Raw genomic sequence first — 23,916 nt, 5'->3', positions numbered from 1 at the left:
CTTACTGAGCTCATCGCGCAGGTTAGAAAGCTCCAGGGACAGTCCTTTCTTCAGCTTCAATGTCTCTTCACGCTGTCAGAGAGAGAGAGACAGAGACAGAGAGACAGAGAGATACGATTAGTTATTAAGTCCATGGAAAAACTATTCCTAAACTATGTGAGACTTTCATTTCAAGTGGAACCAGACAATCGTTTTACGTCAGACATTATGACTCGACTGAAAGACATCTTTCCACAACATCATTCCTTGGCACCAATAGCTTCTTAGACTTCGAACAATTAAAGGCTTCAGTATGGTGACCTAATAACAGTACATATTCCTATAGGCGTGTCGAGGAATGCTGTAACTAAGAACAACCTACAATAACCGACATTAGCCCGCTGGGTAGGCTTCAGAGACTGAGACCGAACAGTTCTGAGAGCAGCACTTTCATAGCCTGGTCCCAGATCTGTTAGTGCCGTCTTGCCATCTTCTATGGTCCGTAGGAGTTGGCGAGACAGCACAAACGGATTTGGGAACCAGGCTAGCGTTTTCAGCAGCTGTCTGGACATCAGACACTGTTTTCCTTATGACACTGTATCCATATCACTCCGTTATCATACTGTGGAGAGGCGACTTTTAGGGTGACTTAGAAGTGACATAGGGCATCTTAGAAACAGGGAACACGTGCTATGAAAACTCGTCTGACACAGGCCTACGCATTAATAAGTAAATAGTCTAGAACTAAGACACACATGCTTCCTCTCAGACGTCACGTAGACAAATTCTCTCATGAACTTGTTCATTCTTACGGACTCACACTCTCATACATATCAACATTGTCTCAACATCCTGAAAGGATGGAAGGCTACACCCTGTACTAATCCAATCCAGCGCTAACACACACACACACACACACACACACACACACACACACACACACACACACGATTCTCTAAATGGTCAAACAGAGACGCTGCTGTAATAAATGTCCACACTCTTTAAAAAAGAGACACAACGATCACTTCCTAGCCGTCTCTATTTGACACATGGCATGATGCACACACCCATACATTATAGTCAAGAACCCGATCGGTCAGCTGTAAGTGAACCAGCAGATAGAAAAAGGTGGAAAGAGAGAGGGAAAGAAAGAGAGAAAGAGAAAAGGAGGAAGACAGAGAGAGAGAGAGAGAGAGAGAGGCCAAACTGCCCACCAACAGATGCGCAAAACAAAAATACAACGAAAAAAATTAAGCAAACGGAGCGAGAAAGAAAGAGAGAAAGAAAGAGAGAAAGAAAAACACACCTTGCCTTTCTTTCTGGTATGTGGAGGAGTCTTCAGGCAGGCTTTGCTGCTAGAGGAGCCCATGTTATTCCCCCTGGGCTGCTGAAGGGCCAAATGCTACAGCTAGGAGCTCCACTACAATGTGCCTGGTCGGAACCTCCCCCTCTCCAACCAACCACCTCCACCTCTCTCGCTCGCTCAGGGAGCTGGTCTGTCTACATCAAAGAAACTTCTCCCTGTCTTTATCTCTCTCTCTTTTCTCTCGCTCTCTCTCTCTCCAAGGAGTACTCAGCACATCAAGCCCAGCCTAGTAGTACCTCCCCACCTCCAACCCAGTCGCCCCTGGCCCAGCTCCAGCCCACGTAGAGTTCCCCTAGAGACAGGGCCTGGAGCTGGGGGTGGTGGAGGGAGAGGGCTAGATGAGAGTGAGGTCAGGCTGGGCTAAGGCCCTCTGCTCTGGGCCTCGGGTGCTGCGTGGTCAAACCTCTCTGGTCCCTTTAAAAGAGCCAGGTTGCACAGTACATGTGTCTGTGGGGCTAATTCATTAATAAACATTAGCAGCACTAACAACACTCACTAGGTTCTACTTTTCAAAAGACATGACCTATAGGGAATCAAAGCGAGCTTGGCCATTGCCTATTAGCTAGCCTGCTACATAGTTACAGTGGAGATGCTCAAACTGCTGTTGTATAGCGGAGTCCAATTAGGCCTAATAAACTGTTTTTTATGCCACCTTTGACTCGTGTCCTTCACGTCAAAGCTGGCTAATCAATTCCATTTCTGGCTTGGTTTGCGCTGTAGAATCTTCTACGTGGTGCTTTCAAGTGCTCTCGGCAGGCCAAGACGGCACTGGCATTCTCCCTTTAGATAAGACTCACATAAACAGAGAGTCTGGCACTGTAGAGTCAATAGAAAGCTTATAATGCTATCAGTGAAGAGATATTTCACTGCCAAGACTCTCTAAATAGCCTCCTAGCTAACCAGACGCTATCCAGGAAATGTTCCCTACAACGGAAATGTACTCGGATGGAGGGATGAGACAGGAGGGCTATTCTCCACTCGATTCCAGCCCGAGCAGGAGAAAGAAAAGGATTCATCCCTCCTTCACGGTCATCCACACTAGTACACTACAAGTCAACACTGTATGTACACCAGGAGATATCCACGTGGTTTAATCTAAAATAACTGATGGCACCAGATCATGGGTGTGTTCATTAGGCACCAAATGGGGGAAAACATACTGAAACAGGTAGGGACTATAACAACGCTTTAGGTTTTCCCCCCAAACGTTTCACTACTGTGTGCCCTTATGAATGCGACCTGGGTTTATCTAGGGGGACATTTTAAATATAATTGTATTAAATCACTCATTAGTATTACTACCGTAAATTCCGGACTATAAGCCGCAACTTTCTTCCCACACTTTGAACCTCGCCTTAAACAATGACGCGGCTAATATATGGATTTTTCCCGCTTTCAATTTTTTTTCCCCCCAAAAAACACATTCTGTGACGGGCTCCGTTTTTTGGCGGCATGAAGCTTTCATTAGACCAATGAAATTGCCGAACGGGTTAAGGTCAAACTACTTTTTTGTTTACTGTTTAGATTAAATCGAGCGCTCTCAAACTTCCCATCATTCTGATTACGGTAGTCATTTTGTCACCCTCATCATGGCAAAGACACAGAGAAATGCATATGATGCAGCTTTCAAGTTGAAGGCGATTGATCTGGCTGTTGGAAAAGGAAATAGAGCTGCTGCACGGGAGCTTGGTCTTAATGAGTCGATGATAAGACGTTGGAAACAGCAGCGTGAGGAATTGACTCAGTGCAAAAAGACAACTAAAGCTTACTGCTAATTTTTTATTTTTTGTTACAAGCCGTGTTTCGTTAAATCCTATTTATTTTTGTTACAAGCCGTGTTTCGTTAAAGCCTATTTATTTTTGTTACAAGCCGTGTTTCGTTAAAGCCTGTGTAAAGTTCATTTGTTTCAATGTACCGGTAGGCACCTGCGGCTTATAGACATGTGCGGCTTATTTAAGTTCAAAATATATATATTTTTTAAATTCAGTGGGTGCGGTTTATATTCAGGTGCGCTTAATAGTCCGGAAATTACGGTACTTTGTTAGAGAGTTTTAAGTTTGCTCTCATGTTTAGTTGGCTTGACAACCTCTACTACATTCAGAGAGCTCATTGCTGTTCCTCAGATAGGAACCTCTCTTCTCCCTCTATCAGGAGGATTACGGTAGGGCCCGAGGCTAGGGGGCGGGGTTATTGATACCCCCAGATGTACAGCTCACAGGTGATGTGGTGGAACACAACAGCCCCACCCCTTTACCCTTGTCCCTGCCTTCTCTCCCCACCTGCAGGGAGGCTTGACACTGCAGCTGGTGCATTAGTCCCTCTCTCCCCCCAGTCCCTCCTCCATTTCTCTCCCTCCCCCGTCTCCCCTTCAATCCATCTCTCTAATCAATAGAAAGCCAGAAAAGCATTCCAGAGCTGTCTGTCTTCTCCACAGAGGGGTGTTCGGTTAGAAAGTGGGAAAGGAAACCAACCGGGACGAAGCAGGAATCCCCTGACTTGATACAGGACTTGACACAACGAATGATTTCCTTAACTTGATAAAGAAACCAGCGTTGTCTGATTCAGAACAGCATATTGGAGATGATGTTCTACTATCTAACGACCGCTCAGTTCACAGTCTGTTACACAACAGCACCTGTGGAGGAGAGAATGTTGTGGAAGGTGAAGCCACATGGTGGTTCTTTTCTCTAGGAGATGAAACCAGGTTTACAGGAGATAGACTGTTCTCTCCCATCACTATCACACCACTCAGACAGAGAGACTGTTCTCTCCCATCACTATCACACCACTCAGACAGAGAGACTGTTCTCTCCCATCACCATCACACCACTCAGACAGAGAGACTGTTCTCTCCCATCACTATCACACCACTCAGACAGAGAGACTGTTCTCTCCCATCACCATCACACCACTCAGACAGAGAGACTGTTCTCTCCCATCACTATCACACCACTCAGACAGAGAGACTGTTCTCTCCCATCACTATCACACCACTCAGACAGAGAGACTGTTCTCTCCCATCACTATCACACCACTCAGACAGAGAGACTGTTCTCTCCCATCACCATCACACCACTCAGACAGAGAGACTGTTCTCTCCCATCACTATCACACCACTCAGACAGAGAGACTGTTCTCTCCCATCACCATCACACCACTCAGACAGAGAGACTGTTCTCTCCCATCACCATCACACCACTCAGACAGAGAGACTGTTCTCTCCCATCACTATCACACCACTCAGACAGAGAGACTGTTCTCTCCCATCACTATCACACCACTCAGACAGAGAGACTGTTCTCTCCCATCACCATCACACCACTCAGACAGAGAGACTGTTCTCTCCCATCACTATCACACCACTCAGACAGAGAGACTGTTCTCTCCCATCACTATCACACCACTCAGACAGAGAGACTGTTCTCTCCCATCACCATCACACCACTCAGACAGAGAGACTGTTCTCTCCCATCACTATCACACCACTCAGACAGAGAGACTGTTCTCTCCCATCACTATCACACCACTCAGACAGAGAGACTGTTCTCTCCCATCACCATCACACCACTCAGACAGAGAGACTGTTCTCTCCCATCACTATCACACCACTCAGACAGAGAGACTGTTCTCTCCCATCACTATCACACCACTCAGACAGAGAGACTGTTCTCTCCCATCACTATCACACCACTCAGACAGAGAGACTGTTCTCCCCCATCACTATCACACCACTCAGACAGAGAGACTGTTCTCTCCCATCACTATCACACCACTCAGACAGAGAGACTGTTCTCTCCCATCACTATCACACCACTCAGACAGAGAGACTGTTCTCTCCCATCACTATCACACCACTCAGACAGAGAGACTGTTCTCTCCCATCACCATCACACCACTCAGACAGAGAGACTGTTCTCTCCCATCACTATCACACCACTCAGACAGAGAGACTGTTCTCTCCCATCACTATCACACCACTCAGACAGAGAGACTGTTCTCTCCCATCACCATCACACCACTCAGACAGAGAGACTGTTCTCTCCCATCACTATCACACCACTCAGACAGAGAGACTGTTCTCTCCCATCACTATCACACCACTCAGACAGAGAGACTGTTCTCTCCCATCACTATCACACCACTCAGACAGAGAGACTGTTCTCTCCCATCACTATCACACCACTCAGACAGAGACTGTTCTCTCCCATCACTATCACACCACTCAGACAGAGAGACTGTTCTCTCCCATCACTATCACACCACTCAGACAGAGAGACTGTTCTCTCCCATCACTATCACACCACTCAGACAGAGAGACTGTTCTCTCCCATCACCATCACACCACTCAGACAGAGAGACTGTTCTCTCCCATCACTATCACACCACTCAGACAGAGAGACTGTTCTCTCCCATCACTATCACACCACTCAGACAGAGAGACTGTTCTCTCCCATCACTATCACACCACTCAGACAGAGAGACTGTTCTCTCCCATCACTATCACACCACTCAGACAGAGAGACTGTTCTCTCCCATCACCATCACACCACTCAGACAGAGAGACTGTTCTCTCCCATCACCATCACACCACTCAGACAGAGAGACTGTTCTCTCCCATCACTATCACACCACTCAGACAGAGAGACTGTTCTCTCCCATCACCATCACACCACTCAGACAGAGAGACTGTTCTCTCCCATCACTATCACACCACTCAGACAGACAGACTGTTCTCTCCCATCACTATCACACCACTCAGACAGAGAGATAGTGATGGGAGAGAACACAGTCTATCACACCACTCAGACAGAGAGATAGTGATGGGAGAGAACACAGTCTATCACACCACTCAGACAGAGAGATAGACTGTGTTCTCTCCCATCACTATCACACCACTCAGACAGAGAGATAGACGGTGTGTGTTAGTGTGAAGCTCAGTGTGTGTTAGTGTGAAGCTCAGTGTGTGTTAGTGTGAAGCTCAGTGTGTGTTAGTGTGAAGCTCAGTGTGTGTTAGTGTGAAGCTCAGTGTGTGTAACACCTCTGGTCAGGTAGGGTCAGCAGACGGATGTAGACCCTCCCTCCCTCCATCTCCATGTATCCATCTTTCCCTCCCTCCTTTAAACACATAACTGTGCTGTTACGGTTCTTCATTGATACCAGATGTGGGGTAACATATCAGATACACTTACAACATGACAGCAAGTCCCATTTGTTAGGAGAAACGTAGGACTAAATCAGCTTTAGGACATGGTAGAGAGAATGAGAGAGAGAGAGAGAGAGAGAGAGAGAGAGAGAGAGAGAGAGAGAGAGAGAGAGAGAGACATGGTTGAGAGAGAGACAGAGGTAGAGAGAATGAGAGAGAGAGAGAGAGACATGGTTGAGAGAGAGACAGAGGTAGAGAGAATAAGAGAGAGAGACATGGTAGAGAGAATGAGAGAGAGAGAACCTGGGGAAAGAGGTTGTGAGCGGCACATTCCCTAGCCAGTTGTCATACATATGAAGAATTTGAAAAGTTCACATTGCCCTCATAAAACTGTTAAAGCAAGGTGAGCCAGTATACTTTATAAACGCCCAGGGATTTCGGCGCCTGGAGCAGATTATCACTGCTATTCCAAACATGTTCCTGCCGTACCAGAATAATTCAAAGTATGACGAAGATTGATGTGGAAATGCCTGTCATGAAAGGAGTAGTGAAACCTCATTCTCTCTCTGTGTTAGATTCTGGTCTATAATTCCTGTTTTCATTCGGGGAGGATTCCTCTCCATCCTAAATACACAAAGCGTATAATTAAAAATCTCCTACAGTGTTTGGACATGTGCTGTCAAGAGACGTCACTCGATCACAATGAGCGTTTTCAAACGTTCGTCCTGAAGACAGAGGGTAAAGATCTCTGCAAATATTTACACAGTAGCCTATCCGAGTCCGGGATTCTGTGAGTGACACGGCGGGATTATCCACACAAGCCACACCCACTCGCCTGGCTGGACCAATCGCTGGCTTAAAACACTGATAGAACACTCCCTCAGAGACAGGAACTCAGTTTGGTACAACAGGATCCTCGTCTCACAAAGCCACGGATAGATGTACACTATATAAGATATGGATGGGATTTTGTAGGATATTGATAGGGGATAGCAGTGTTATGATTGAGAGGCTGCTTTTGACTGGCGGCAGTCACTCACACACACACACACACACACACACACACACACACACACACACACACACACACACACACACACACACACACACCTTGTTTTAGCAGTGGACAACAGAAGACAGCAGAGAAAACAGATACTTCATGCATGCAGCCAACCACAGCATACCGTTGACACCCACTCATCAATAGTCATACATAGTTCTGGATGGAAAGGCGCTGTGTATTTGATGACAGCCATGGACCCTAAATGGTGAGTGGGTGTGGTGAGATTCCTTCGTCCTTCCTGCCTCCTCCTCCTCAGTCATGTAAACAGAAGCTCTGCAAGTCAACCAACACCCACTATATCTATATTGCTACATGAATAATATCCATGGGACTACTCAAACAAACGGAGAACAGTATGGTTCTCTGACCTCTATAACAACAAGGCCATAGTTACTAAAAACAGATCGAGGACATTCCTTTTAGCTCACCAAGCACCTAACTACAACAAACAAAACAAATCACATTTTATGTCACATGCGCCAAATACAACAGGTGTAGACCTTACTGTGAAATGCTTACTTACAAGCCCTTAATCAACAATGCAGTTAAGAAAATAGAGTTAAGAAATTATGTACTAAATAAACAAAACAAAAACAAAGAATAATAACAATTACGAGGCTGTATACAGGGGGTACCGGTACCAAGTCAATGTGTGCGGGTACAGGTTAGTGGAGGTCATTTGTACATGTAGGTAAGGGTAAAGTGACAGAACAGCACACCAAGGTGCAGTAAAACCCAGACATATTCCAGTGTTACCTCGGTGAAGAGGTGCTGCACCACGGTAGCCAGGGCCTCTATCCGGCGGTTGCCCTGCTCCAGGAGCCTTCGGAGCTGCTGAAGGCTCTGCTTCTTCTTCTCACACTGGGCTCGGTACTGGGCCGCCGTGGCCGGCTTAGCCTCCACTAGAGCCCGGGCCGGGCGGGATGCCGAGACCACCGGTCCCTGGACTGGGAGAAGGACGGCAGGGACTGGGACCAGGTCTGGTTGGGGCGGCTGGGGTTGGCTGGGTCCTCCTACCTGAGTAGTGGTGCTGGTCTGGGAGAGGGTCCTCGCCAACGGCGTCCCCCGCGCCTTGTTCTTGTCCACTGAAAGAGAGCAAGGTCGGTTGAGTGTGCTGGCCACGATGTTTAGCATGGTCTCTCGCATTCCACAACCCCCTCACACACATAACACATAGAAACACAACACAGACACACTAGCATGCAGGAGGATACGCCTAAAGGTCTCTGAGCAGACACCGACTGAAACCCCAGTGGAGCTAAAAAAAACAGTGCAGCAGTGCATGCTGGGATAGCTCTGTAATGATGGCCCCCGAGGTAGAATCCAAGGATCCATTAGGAGTGCATTAGCATCAAGCCACAGTGCAGTTAGGAGACAGAACCATCCCCTCCCTCCCTTTCTCCGTCCATCTCTCTCCCCCTCCGTCCATCTCTCTCCCCTCCCTTTCTCCGTCCATCTCTCTCCCCCTCCGTCCATCTCTCTCCCCTCCCTTTCTCCGTCCATCTCTCTCCCCCTCCGTCCATCTCTCTCCCCCTCCGTCCATCTCTCTCCCCCTCCGTCCATCTCTCTCCCCTCCCTTTCTCCGTCCATCTCTCTCCCCCTCCGTCCATCTCTCTCCCCCTCTGTCCATCTCTCTCCCCCTCCGTCCATCTCTCTCCCCCTCCGTCCATCTCTCGCCCTCCCTTTCTCTCCCCCTCCCTCCCTTTCATCCGTCTCTCCCTCCCTCCATCCCTCTCTTATATATTTTGCTGTCTCAGAGCAAAGTGGACCATGGAGATTTCATGCCTGACTGAAGCTGCATGCTGTGTTTTACTAAGAGGGAAAACTGGCCACAGCTCTTGACCCTACAGCAGACTGTCAATAGAGTTATCCCTGATACTGATACTTTACGTTGATCATCATAATCATCATTAATAATTATATCAATAATGCCATATCAACCATCTCTATCTTTCCCTAAAGCTATCAAATATAAATAGTGTTAGTAAAGCTCTCTTTAATAGTGTTTGCATATAAAGACGTCCACCTGATACAGTCAACTCAATGAGAGGCAGAGCGCTACTCACTATGTGAGTCCCATCACCACACCGGCTGAGCTATGACCTTCTCCCTAAGGGGGTTAAACACTGTAATACTGCCCCCTTATGGCCACCACGCTGTCAATAACCTCTCACAGTCATAGAAACAGGCTTCATGTGAAAAAGGCTTCATGTGTCACCTTGATGGGCAGTCCTGGCGCTAGAGGGATACAGTGTCTGCAGGTTTTTGTTCCAACCCACCACATCTGATTCTAATAATCAACTAATCATGGTCTTCAATCTTAGACCTCAGTTTAGACTGGGCTGGAACAAAAACATGCACACACACACACAACACACACTGTACTGTATGAGGTGTTGAAAAAAAAGTTGTTGCACAGCAACTCACTGCCTTCTTGAAGACAAACAATGTATACGAAATGCTTCAGTCTGGTTTTAGACCCCATCATAGCACTGAGACTGCACTTGTGAAGGTGGTAAATGACCTTTTAATGATGTCAGACCGAGGCTCTGCGTCTGTCCTCGTGCTCCTAGATCTTAGTGCTGCTTTTGATACCACCGATCACCACATTCTTTTGGAGAGATTGGAAACCCAAATTGGTCTACATGGACAAGTTCTGGCCTGGTTTAGGTCTTATCTGTTGGAAAGATATCAGTTTGTCTCTGTGAATGGTTTGTCCTCTGACAAATCAACTGTACATTTCGGTGTTCCTCAAGGTTCCGTTTTAGGACCACTATTGTTTTCACTATATATTTTACCTCTTGGGGATGTCATTCGAAAGCATAATGTTAAATTTCACTGCTATGTGGATGACACACAGCTGTACATTTCAATGAAACATGGTGAAGCCCCAAAATTGCCCTCACTAGAAGCCTGTGTCTCAGACATAAGGAAGTGGATGGCTGCAAACTTTCTACTCTTAAACTCGGACAAAACAGAGATGCTTGTTCTAGGTCCCAAGAAACAAAGAGATCTTCTGTTGAATCTGACAATTAATCTGGATGGTTGTACAGTCGTCTCAAATAAAACTGTGAAGGACCTCAGCGTTACTCTGGACCCTGATCTCTCTTTTGAAGAACATATCAAGACTGTTTCAAGGACAGCTTTTTTCCATCTACGTAACATTGCAAAAATCAGAAACTTTCTGTCCAAAAATGACGCAGAAAAATGTATCCATGCCTTTGTTACTTCTAGGTTGGACTACTGCAATGCTCTACTTTCCGGCTACCCGGATAAAGCACTAAATAAACTTCAGTTAGTGCTAAATACGGCTGCTAGAATCCTGACTAGAACCAAAAATTTGATCATATTACTCCAGTGCTAGCCTCCCTACACTGGCTTCCTGTTAAGGCAAGGGCTGATTTCAAGGTTTTACTGCTAACCTACAAAGCATTACATGGGCTTGCTCCTACCTATCTTTCCGATTTGGTCCTGCCGTACATACCTACACGTACGCTATGGTCACAAGACGCGGGCATCCTAATTGTTCCTAGAATTTCTAAGCAAACAGCTGGAGGCAGGGCTTTCTCCTATAGAGCTCCATTTTAATGGAATAGTCTGCCTACCCATGTGAGAGACGCAGACTCAGTCTCAACCTTTAAGTCTTTACTGAAGACATATCTCTTCAGTAGGTCCTATGATTAAGTGTAGTCTGGCCCAGGGGTGTGAAGGTGAACGGAAAGGCTGGAGCAACGAACCGCCCTTGCTGTCTCTGCCTGGCCGGTTTCCCCTCTTTCCACTGGGATTCTCTGCCTCTACCCCTATTACGGGGGCTGAGTCACTGGCTTGCTGGTGTTCTTCCATGCTGTCCCTGGGAGGGGTGCGTCACTTGAGTGGGTTGAGTCACTGACGTGGTCTTCCTGTCTGGGTTGGCGCCCCCCCTTGGGCTGTGCCGTGGCGGAGATCTTTGTGGGCTATACTCGGCCTTGTCCCGGGATGGTATGTTGGTGGTTGGAGATATCCCTCCAGTGGTGTGGAGGCTGTGCTTTGGCAAAGTGGGTGGGGTTATATCCTACCTGTTTGGCCCTGTCCGGGGGTTTCATCGGATGGGGCCACAGTGTCTCCTGACCCCTCCTGTCTCAGCCTCCAGTATGTATGCTGCAGTAGTTTATGTGTCGGGGGGCTAGGGTCAGTCTGTCACATCTGGAGTATTTCTCTTGTCTTTTCCGGTGTCCTGTGTGAATTTAAATATGCTCTCTCTAATTCTTTCTTTCTCTCTCTCTTTCTTTCTTTCTTTCTCTCTCTCGGAGGACCTGAGCCCTAGGACCATGCCTCAGGACTACCTGGCTTGATGACTCCTTGCTGTCCCCAGTTCACCTGGCCATGCTGCTGCTCCAGTTCCAACTGTTCTGCCCGCAGCTATGGAACCCTGACCTGTTCACCGGACGTGCTACCTGTCCCAGACCTGCTGTCCCAGACCTGCTGAAACCCTGACCTATTCACCGGACGTGCTACCTGTCCCAGACCTGCTGTTTTCAACTCTCTAGAGACAGCAGGAGCGGTAGAGATACTCTCAAAGATCGGCTATGAAAAAGCCAACTGACACTTACTCTTGTGTTACTGACTTGTTGCACCCTCGACAACTACTATGATTATTATTATTTGACCATGCTGGTCATTTATGAACATTTGAACATCTAGGCCATGTGCTGTTATAATCGCCACCCGGCACAGCCAGAAGAGGACTGGCCACCCCTCATAGCCTGGTTCCTCTCTAGGTTTCTTCCTAGGTTTTGGCCTTTCTAGGGAGTTTTTCCTAGCCACCGTGCTTCTACACCTGCATTGCTTGCTGTTTGGGGTTTTAGGCTGGGTTTCTGTACAGCACTTTGAGATATCAGCTGATGTAAGAAGGGCTATATAAATACATTTGATCTACTGTATCAGCCTACACCATCACTCTAGCTCTACAATAACCAGAATGGAGCTCAAACTCCATCTGTCTAGCTCTACAATAACCAGAATGAGCTCAGACACACTCATATCAAACAATTTACTAATCCAATCTCCAATTACATTGCATTATCCTATTAGTCAACAGCCATATCATTTATTAACAGTTTGACACTAATCTGCCATTTGGGTTATATATATTTTCTTGTCATGCATTTTCTGTTTTCTAAATTCAATGCATCAGTGTGTGTGTGCATAGGGACACCCGGACAGACTGGACTGGGACATGCTTGAGTATGAAACTTGTGTGTGTGTGTATATATATATATATATATATATATATATATATATATATATATATATATATATATGTGTGTGTGTGTGTGTGTGTGTGTGTGTGTGTGTGTGTGTGTGTGTGTGTGTGTGTGTGTGTGTGTGTGTGTGTTAGTGGGTAATCAGCGCTCTGTCAGTGTGTCTGCCTCTTCTAATGGCATTGTGGTCGACTTCCCCACACCCTCAGACACACACACACACGACCAGAGACTTTCCGTAACACACACAGAGTTTCAACGCTTCCTCGAGCATGTCGCACCACTGCCAGTCTGGATGTCCCCATGCATGGCTTGAGCTAACAGGGGGAGCGGTGCCTACTTTCATCCTGTGTTTTCACAGCCTACCACAGCACCCAAAAGACAACACCACACCCACACACACAGGGGCATCCTGAGGGTGACCGCTAATCGCTAAATCTCTTTTAACACACCAGGGAGGGGAAACCAAAACATCCTCCCAGGAGGCACGCACGCACACGCACACGCACACGCACACGCACACACACACACACACACACACACACACACACACACACACACACACACACACACACACACACACACACACACACACACCACCCACATGAATAATCTCCATTCAGAAGCATAAACAACTAATTCACGACAATCATCTGGGTTTACTTCAATGAGGGTGGAAACTCGTGAAGAGAACCAAAACAAAGGCCATGGAGGTTTATCTGATCTGCCTAAGAGGCTGATGTTGAGATATCTATTCTATAAAAAGTCACTGGACCAATATATAGACCGGTATTATATAACATGTTTGCCACTAGTATTTCTGTTTACTGGGGGGAGCTTCAGATATGGCTATTTCCATCATATTCAGCAACATATCGTCACCTTTTACAAATGTCTCTTGCTTATTTTTTCTCCGTTCTCCTTTCCGGAGGGAAAAAGAGTCAAGCGGACATTTTGCAGAGTGTGTACCTGGGATCTGCCATGCAGGCTGATAGAGGTTCAGGGCCCAGTCTGTGAGAGAGAAGTCAGTCAGTTAGCCACTTAGCATGCAGTGGGATATTACGTCTGCATCCCAAATGGCACCCTACTCCCTCTTTAGTGCACTACTTTTAACCAGTGCGCTATATAGGGAAGGTGGTGCCATTTGGAACATATTTTACAAGTCAGAAAAAAACTGCTCTGGATGGAAGTTGGGTTCGGGCACAGATCTAGGATCAGCTTTTCCTCCACAAGTCATGACCGTAACTATCATGGGGAGAAACACTAAACTGATCTAGGATCAGCCTTTCCTCCACAAGTCATGACCGTAACTATCATTGGGAGAAACACTAAACTGATCTAAGATCAGTGTCTAGAGGAGACTTTAAGAGGTGCTACTAAAAGGGATATCGGGGAGAGTTGAGAGGCTGGATGAGAGGAGGAAGAGGACGAGAGGAGCGGAGAGGGTGTCTTTTAGTTGAGGATGGTGTGTGTGTGTGATCTGTCATCTGAGTAGATCAAACCCTTTGAAACGTTTTCCCCACCGAGCTGAAACCAGGTTGGTGTTTGAGGCTACTGTAGTTTGCCAGAATGTAGACAGTGAGAGTTGGACAGAGAGCCAATCCCTCATCAACTGTACAGTGTTAATTACACTCTGCTGACTGCTGCTCCAACACAACCCACTTCATAGGAGGGTTTAACACTGGATTACTGTGTGTGTGTGCAGAAGCTTTTCCACCCAGATCAGCCTTTCACAGCGTTGAGTAGTGTGCAAAAGCTATTGCCAAAATTATGACTCCCACCCCAACACACACACTGCTTTTGCACACTGCTCAGCGCTGTGAAAGGCTGATCTGGGTGGAAAAGCTTCTGCACACACACACACACACACACACACACACACACACACACACACACACACACACACACACACACACACACACACACACACACAGTAATCCAGTGTTAAACCCTCCTATGAAGTGGGTTGTGTTGGAGCAGCAGTCAGCAGAGTGTAATTAACACTGTACAGTTGATGAGGGATTGGCTCTCTGTCCAACTCTCACTGTCTACATTCTGGCAAACTACAGTAGCCTCAAACACCAACCTGGTTTCAGCTCGGTGGGGAAAACGCTTCAGAAAGGGTTTGATGTGCCAGCCAGTGGCAGTAAACAGTCCCCGTCACTTGTGCACACACACACGCACACACACAAAAGGTATCCCGTAGTCTTAATCTGGACGGGATTAAAGATGCCCCCTGCCGTGCTCAGATGAAACATCAAATCTGGAAAAATGAAAAGTGCGAATCTGACGGCATTAATCCGCAAACTGCATCTGCAGCAGATTTGTCACATGAGGATTTTGATGTACAGTACTTAGAAGATGTGGCGTTAAGCAGCATTGGATGCACCCGTGTAAAAGCTTGCTGGGCCATAGGCAGGAGGGCGAGAGTCTGTGCTAGCCTGGCCTATAATGGGCTTCACAGAACATATTAACCGGCTGTTATCTCAGTACTAGATGTTCTCTCTTTGACAACCTTGAGGAGACTATGGAATATAAGTATGATTAGAACTGAAGTGTAAGACACATTGTAAATAAAGCAAGCCACCAATAAGGCTGAGAACGTCTCATATACCACCCTGTACCCCATATAGTGTACTGTTTCTGACCAGGTCCCTATATTGGGAACAGGGTGTCAGTTGAGATGCAGACGCAAGTGAACACGTCCCCGGTGACACGGCTACAGACTCCTAGAAAATCTAGAAGGACCCCTGGCCCACCTGCAGTCCAGTCAAAGTTCATTAACTGCAATAACTGGGGCCTCGTAGATTGTGTCGCTCGCCTAACGAGGCGACTGAACTCCCAGCCCGGCTGTATCCATGGCAACACATGGAGATCGATGTCAGCGGAGGCTGCTGAGGGTAGGAGGGCTCATAATAATGGCTGGAACGGAGCCAATGGAATGGCATCAAACCACGTGTTTGATGTATTTGATGCCATTCCACCTATTCGGCACCAGCCGTGACCACAAGCCCGTCCTCCCCAATTAAGGTGCCACCAACCTCCTGTGGTCGGTGTGTGGAGTGAGTGAGAGAACATGGGGTGTTATTAGCACATGTGTGCCTAGCAACACTGAACTGGGGTCCTTGTAGTGCTCCACTGATTGGGTCTGCCCAGCAGTATGCCTGTACAGAAATGCTTACTGACCTGTTTTAAATTAGCCTACATCCCTAAAAACAGGCTGCCTGGTATAAAAATAAAATAGATTTGATATCTGTTCATCACAAAATATGCCACATAAATATCCGAACCAGAAGGCATGGCTGGCTGAATTCATTAGAGAATATATACATTCCTTTAGAGGAAGTATAATCTTATCGCTCCCAAAATACCACTAAACTCTCCAGTACATCAGACAGATTTCAGAAAGGGAACATCTCTCCCTAGTCCCTCCTTTGGAATATTCTGTCCCCAGATAATTCCCTCATCAGGCGAACGTTGAAAAAACATTGGGGTTAGCTCATGCACGAATGGGCAACCTTGCCGCAGAGCAGGCAGTGACTAAAGCCTGCTGTAACCTACATTTCTCTCACAGCAGAGAAGTGGGTCTCTAAACCACTAAGATGGAGGCCGCCCTCAGACAGACACATGCAGCCTGAGTCTGGATACAAAACAACACGTCATATTACGCTTTTACTATTACACACGCCGTCTCACTGCTTGGCAAATATTATGATTCTAGCCGGTATAGATATAACCATTTAATAACAAAAATACTACGCAGCCAGATATGTGCAGTCTAGTTTGAATACAAAAACAGCAGGTCAGGCTAAAGTACAGGTTTCAACAGCCAAAATGCCAAAGACTAAATAGCAAGAAAAAACAACTGTATAACAACTGAAACAGATAGAGGGAGGAGTCAAGCTTGTGATTGACACAAAACCAGCATGCCGGCCCATAGTCCTGCTTTTCAATAGATACAATGCCACAGAACACAAAGAAAAGGCCTGTTCCAGACAGCCTTAACATAGTGGTTTAATGACAGAAAGATGGTCAGGCTACTAGGAGCCAGATGAGGCTGTGTGTCTGGGTACCATGGGAGTCAAGCCCCTCGGGGCTTCACGGTTAGAAGGAGCCCTCTGCCTTGCCGGCTATTCACCACCACGCTATGGTGGAGCCACTAGCGTAGAACACACACACACACAGACACAGACACAGAGAGAGTGGCATCTCTTTTGTATACATGGCGGCTATACACAATAGTGAGAGAACCCCCTGGTAAAGAAGGACTGCAAGGCAACAATGGCTGCCGCGGCGCGGGGGAAGAAATAGGGAACGTGGGAGATAAGATGACGGAGGAGGGGTACGATGGATGGAGTGATGAGGTGTGTGTGTGTGTCTCAGACCTGCATGGAACACCACAGTGGTCTTCTTGCATCCCGAGAGGAGTTGGAGATTCCGGAACAATCCTTTGGCTGTCAACTTCACATGGAAGTTAGACAGAGAGAGTCTAGGAGACCATAACATGTCTCTGGTGAGATTCCTCTAGAATAGATGTAAAGAAAAAAGGAGGGAACAACGAGAGGGAAAGAGAAAAAGAAATCCACTGTCTCTAGGTAGATATTCCTCCAGACTAGGTTAGTCTCTAGGTAGATACTCCTCCAGACTAGCTTAGTCTCTAGGTAGATACTCCTCCAGACTAGCTTAGTCTCTAGGTAGATATTCCTCCAGACTAGGTTAGTCTCTAGGTAGATACTCCTCCAGACTAGGTTAGTCTCTAGGTAGATACTCCTCCAGACTAGGTTGGTCTCTAGGTAGATACTCCTCCAGACTAGGTTAGTCTCTAGGTAGATACTCCTCCAGACTAGCTTAGTCTCTAGGTAGATACTCCTCCAGACTAGGTTGGTCTCTAGGTAGATACTCCTCCAGACTAGGTTAGTCTCTAGGTAGATACTCCTCCAGACTAGGTTGGTCTCTAGGTAGATACTCCTCCAGACTAGGTTAGTCTCTAGGTAGATACTCCTCCAGACTAGGTTGGTCTCTAGGTAGATACTCCTCCAGACTAGGTTAGTCTCTAGGTAGATACTCCTCCAGACTAGGTTGGTCTCTAGGTAGATACTCCTCCAGACTAGGTTGGTCTCTAGGTAGATACTCCTCCAGACTAGGTTAGTCTCTAGGTAGATATTCCTCCAGACTAGGTTAGTCTCTAGGTAGATACTCCTCCAGACTAGGTTAGTCTCTAGGTAGATACTCCTCCAGACTAGGTTGGTCTCTAGGTAGATACTCCTCCAGACTAGGTTGGTCTCTAGGTAGATACTCCTCCAGACTAGGTTGGTCTCTAGGTAGATACTCCTCCAGACTAGCTTAGTCTCTAGGTAGATACTCCTCCAGACTAGGTTAGTCTCTAGGTAGATACTCCTCCAGACTAGGTTGGTCTCTAGGTAGATATTCCTCCAGACTAGGTTAGTCTCTAGGTAGATACTCCTCCAGACTAGGTTGGTCTCTAGGTAGATACTCCTCCAGACTAGGTTGGTCTCTAGGTAGATACTCCTCCAGACTAGGTTAGTCTCTAGGTAGATACTCCTCCAGACTAGGTTAGTCTCTAGGTAGATACTCCTCCAGACTAGGTTAGTCTCTAGGTAGATACTCCTCCAGACTAGGTTAGTCTCTAGGTAGATACTCCTCCAGACTAGGTTGGTCTCTAGGTAGATACTCCTCCAGACTAGGTTGGTCTCTAGGTAGATACTCCTCCAGACTAGGTTGGTCTCCGGGTAGATACTCCTCCAGACTAGGTTAGTCTCTAGGTAGATACTCCTCCAGACTAGGTTAGTCTCTAGGTAGATACTCCTCCAGACTAGGTTAGTCTCTAGGTAGATACTCCTCCAGACTAGGTTAGTCTCTAGGTAGATACTCCTCCAGACTAGGTTAGTCTCTAGGTAGATACTCCTCCAGACTAGGTTGGTCTCTAGGTAGATACTCCTCCAGACTAGGTTGGTCTCTAGGTAGATACTCCTCCAGACTAGGTTGGTCTCTAGGTAGATACTCCTCCAGACTAGGTTGGTCTCTAGGTAGATACTCCTCCAGACTAGGTTGGTCTCTAGGTAGATACTCCTCCAGACTAGGTTGGTCTCTAGGTAGATACTCCTCCAGACTAGGTTGGTCTCTAGGTAGATACTCCCCAAAAAATCCAAAAGCGCAGCTACACCGCTCCCAGATAGAGGGAGAGAGAGAGAGAGAGCTACACCACTCCCAGATAGAGGGAGCTACACCACTCCCAGATAGAGGGAGAGAGAGAGCTACACCACTCCCAGATAGAGGGCGAGAGAGAGAGCTACACCACTCCCAGATAGAGGGCGAGAGAGAGAGCTACACCACTCCCAGATAGAGGGAGCTACACCACTCCCAGATAGAGGGAGCTACACCACTCCCAGATAGAGGGAGTGAGAGAGCTACACCACTCCCAGATAGAGAGGGAGAGAGAGAGCTACACCACTCCCAGATAGAGGGAGAGAGAGAGCTACACCACTCCCAGATAGAGGGAGCTACACCACTCCCAGATAGAGGGAGCTACACCACTCCCAGATAGAGGGAGCTACACCACTCCCAGATAGAGGGAGAGAGAGAGCTACACCAATCCCAGATAGAGGGAGAGAGAGAGAGCTACACCACTCCCAGATAGAGGGAGAGAGCTACAGGAGCTGTGAATGAGTGCGGGAGCGTAGGGGAAAAAAATACACTCGAGCTGTACCCCCGGCCAATGGAAAACAAGAGAAAATGGCGCCAAAAATAGCATTGTTTATCTGCCACCTGCAGTAGAAGCAGTAACAGTATGGAGAGATAGTCCAGGTCTAGTCTGTAGTAGAATCCTCAGAGAGAAAGGACGAAATGTAGGCAGAAACACTGACGATGATGAAGATTATCTCCTCTTCTTCAGAGGATCAGCGGTAGCATGCTATGTCCCCTAGTGATGCCTCACACACACACTGCCGCAGACACAGACACTGCAACACACACACACACTGCAGCGTTTGGGACCAATAGCCGTTAGAGGTTCTCTCTCACACACACACACACGGTTTGACAAAGCCCAGCCTCTGCATCTCTGTGTATCTCACACTGGTTCTTTCGATAGTACTGTAAAGAAAACACACAGGGAGATGCTGCTAGGGAGGGAGGGAGGGAGGAGTGTGCGCAGAGCGGCAACTGGGCGGGAACTGAGAATAATATCTCTCTCTCGCTCTCCTTCACTCCCAGGGTGAAGATGTGAGGGGGAGGATGGATGGAGGGATGAAAAGGAGAAGAGAAGGTGGGAGGATACAGATGGTTCATACCGAGGTTCCAACTGATGGGAGAGCAGAGAGATAGGAGAGAAGAAAAATGTGGATCCTTGAAAGGCAGGAGGCCCCACCCCTCTCCATCACTCCTCTCTCTCCACCCCTCTCTTTCTATCTCCATCTCTCCCTCTGTGGCAGGTGCTGTGTTAAGCCTATTCACTGGGATGGCGTCTGAAAGGATGCATTTGTCACACATAAAACAAACACACACAAACAAACACACCCACACGCCTCAGAATATTGATGAGTGACACTGTTCTATGGGGTGGCTGTCCATTTCCATCGTTCAGCTGCTCTTTTCACTGTCTGGAGAATCAGCATGGAATACACACCACAGGGGGTATGGATGATGAGGCACAGATAAACACTGGACCATAGAGATGGCTGGGATTCAACGCGACTGACATTGTTGGGGGTTTATGAATTGAATTCATGCTAATAGATAGTGACGTCCCAACAACACCTATATAATGGTTTGATAAAACTGGGAGCGTACGCTAATCAATAATGACAAGATATGCATTGGAGCACATTGGAGGGTGTGGTACTGAATGGGGCATACGATCAAATGTGAGTCAGGGGGTGTCAGTCACACGATGGCACTTCCTCCTCCTCCCCCTGTTATGATGTGGAGGGGAAGGTTAGTGTTAGGACATAGACAAACACACTCTCCAGGATACACTTTCACACTCCACCACCAGGGGGCAGCAACCAGGTCTAGGTGCTGAGCCAAGGCTTGATAAGCACATCAGGTGCTGACAATTAAGGCGATGTCACAGTGGCAGCTTGGGGAACCTACTCGTTTTGTTGAGGGCTTTCGTTCATTTTTTGAGTCTTTAGTTTGGGAAGCCCTTCAGCGTTTTCCTTTTTGTACATATTTAAGTTTCAGCACCATCTGAAGAAATAATAATTTGCTTGGACTGGCCGACCCAGAGGTCAAGAGAGACAGAGCTGGCCCTGGACCAAGGTAAGGTTGCTCTCTCCCTGGGCACAGTACATTCAACATCTAGGTGCATACGCTGATTTCTCACAAATGCACACATTCATTCAGGTTACAGACCATGTAACTATGTAACTAGGCCTAAGACCCCTAGACATAACGAGTCAGGTTACAGACCATGTAACTAGGCCTAAGACCCCTAGACATAACGAGTCAGGTTACAGACCATGTAACTAGGCCTAAGACCCCTAGACATAACAAGTCAGGTTACAGACCATGTAACTATGTAACTAGGCCTAAGACCGCAAGACTTATCCAATGCAACAATATTAGTAGGCTAGTTAATGGGTTCGTAACACCCCTCTCCATCTCTCCATCTCTCCCCTCCACATCCCTCTCTCCTCTCCTCCGAGGCAGCTGTGGTTTACAGGGACAAGGTCACTCTAGAGAGAAATCTGTGTGATGCGTGTGTGTGATATGTGTGAGTGAGTGAGTATTAGTGGTCTCAGGGCCGCCGGAAAATCTGTGGCAAAGCGGCATTTCATTTTCAAATCAGGTGTGGCAGCGCCACTTTTGATTTATACTGAACAAAAATATGAACGCAACATGCGTGGTTACACGTGGTCTGCGGTTTTTAGTCTGGTTGGACGTACTGCCAAATTTTCTAAAACGACGGAGGAGGCTTATGGTAGAGAAATTAACATTCAATTATCTGCTCTGGTGGACATTCCTGCAGTCAGCATGCCAATTGCACGCTCCCTCAAAACTTGAGACATCTGTGGCATTGTGTTGTAACAAAACTGCACATTTTAGAGTGGCCTTTTATTGTCCCCAGCACAAGGTGCACATGTGTAATGATCATGCTTTTTAAATCAGCTTCTTGATATGCCACACCTGTCAGGTGCATGGATTATCTTGGCAAAGGAGAAATGCTCACAAACAGGGATGTAAACACATTTGTGCAAACAATTGGAGAGAAATAAGCTTTGCTTTTGTGAGTATGGAACATTTCTGGGATCTTTAATTTCAGCTCATGGGACCAAAACAACATGTTGCGTTTATATGTTTGTTCAGTAAAGTTTAATAGCAAAGTGCTGTTTTTTTAGACCCATTTGCCTCATGATTTCTCAACGCACAATTTCTGTGTCCTTCATATCGGAGTTCAGCTACAGCGCTTTGCGTGTCTCGACCAATCAGATTCACAGAAATCGCAGGTCGCACGGGCCGAGCACAGCGCACAAAGCTCAAGGGTCTCTCTCTACTTTCCTCTGGTATTTAGCAAGCGAGATAACACATCACTTCCCACACAAGCAAAAACTGTTACATAAATGTAGCAGCCTAAACACCAGCCATCTGACATGCTGTATTGCATGGAAATGAGACTCTTTTCCAGTCTGATCAACTGTAGACTAGGCTACTAACAACAACAGCTGCATAGTCTAGCCTACTATGCACCCTGTTCCTCTGGCCAGAGTAAACGAAGCGGTAACGTTGTGTATTTATAGACCATTTGTTCGTGAGGAAATGTGAATGGGATCAAATTTGGTTTATATTCAAAATAGGTCTGACTAGGCCATCTAGACTTTTTCCAATCCAAAATGATTAACTGGAATGAATCAATAAACACAATAGCCAACAGACTGATTTGTAATTAGGCCTACAGTTGCATAGAGCAGACTATATGCAACCTGCATGAAGCAAGCTCAGCCCTGTGAGTTGTATTGTCCAATCATGTTGCTTCTCTGTGTCTGTGTATAGGAAACCAACAAAGTTCTGCTTTAAAATATAATTCATATGAACAAGTACAAAGATGCTGAAGTTTGACAGGGTTTTCATCCTCCTCAAGGCCAGGAGTTTTCCAGGAATGTTTTAAAACCCTGTGACCTGATTAGAAATACTCTGGTCCCATCATAGCCCATATGAATCCTTTTTACAACATATTAATCACGTCATACTGTAAAAGGTCCAGAGTTTTACCTGGTTAGGCTACCAGATCAGGAAAAACTACATACCACACCACTCTGGGGCCTGTGGTGCCACCTCCGAGCAGTCTGACTTTAGGACCATACAGACGCCTCGGAGCGGAAGGGAAGGCAGTAAATAAGCTTCAACTCCTTGTCACTTTGCCATACCCTAGGTTTCGCTAAAATGACACCCCTGAAATGCATGGTCCTGTATCCAACAATGTGACAGAACTAACAAAAACAGTATTTTAGTTTGACAAATGAGACTCGAAGAATCTCCAAGTGGTCACTTCATGTAAGAGCCCCACTTGAGAAATATGTCCTGAGCTACGAGGCAAGACAACTCAGCCCTGAAGTATAAATAGTCCCATAGCAGCGCTGTACTGATCCAATATCTAAACTTAGGCAGCAGGCAACAGAATGAATAAAGTCTGTCTTATAAAACAACTGAAAACAGGCATCTTGCCAGACAGCTTCAACAGCCATTGTAACCGCTGGCCTGTAAAGCCATTGTTTTGTGTGTGTGTGTGTATATACTGTTTATGTGTGCAATACTGTGTGTGTGTGGTGGTATGCCGATGGGGGTGACAGCATGTCTGCAACTGGTGGCTCCCCACAAACCCCCAGTGGGAGTTCCTGACGCAACCGCAGCAGAGAGGCATCCAGGCGCCGAGGCCTAGCCCAATCAAGACCAGCCCAGGCTGGGGGAAGGGACTAACCACAGACCCATGCTTGACCAGGCCTCCAGGAACACATCCACACTTCAAAGCCTCTGTGAGATGGCCTAAATATGTTAACTAAAAACACGGTACTTTCTGCTTTTTAAAAGACTGATTTGGGATCAGCAATCGCAAACCCAAATCGAACCTCAACTCTTATGAGCTGAGCAACAAAAACTCATCTGAGA

The 23,916-nt window shown here is 46.9% G+C and overlaps 1 protein-coding gene across 4 annotated transcripts in view; it reads right to left on the bottom strand.

Annotated features, from left to right (window-relative positions):
* The window catches only part of LOC115202338 (microtubule-associated tumor suppressor 1 homolog), an 89,184-nt gene that overhangs the window by 9,295 nt on the left and 55,973 nt on the right, over nt 1-23,916 (bottom strand). For all 4 annotated transcript variants that reach the window (XM_029766428.1, XM_029766429.1, XM_029766427.1 and 1 more), the window contains 2 exons: nt 8,309-8,637; nt 6-72 (listed from right to left, as the gene is read on the bottom strand). In XM_029766428.1, coding sequence (XP_029622288.1) covers nt 6-72; nt 8,309-8,637 — 396 coding nt within the window. The remainder of the gene's footprint in view (nt 1-5; nt 73-8,308; nt 8,638-23,916) is intronic.

Source organism: Salmo trutta, chromosome 11 (assembly GCF_901001165.1).
Source record: "Salmo trutta chromosome 11, fSalTru1.1, whole genome shotgun sequence".
NCBI lineage: Eukaryota > Metazoa > Chordata > Actinopteri > Salmoniformes > Salmonidae > Salmo > Salmo trutta.
This window is presented reverse-complemented; position numbering and strand designations above follow the sequence as displayed.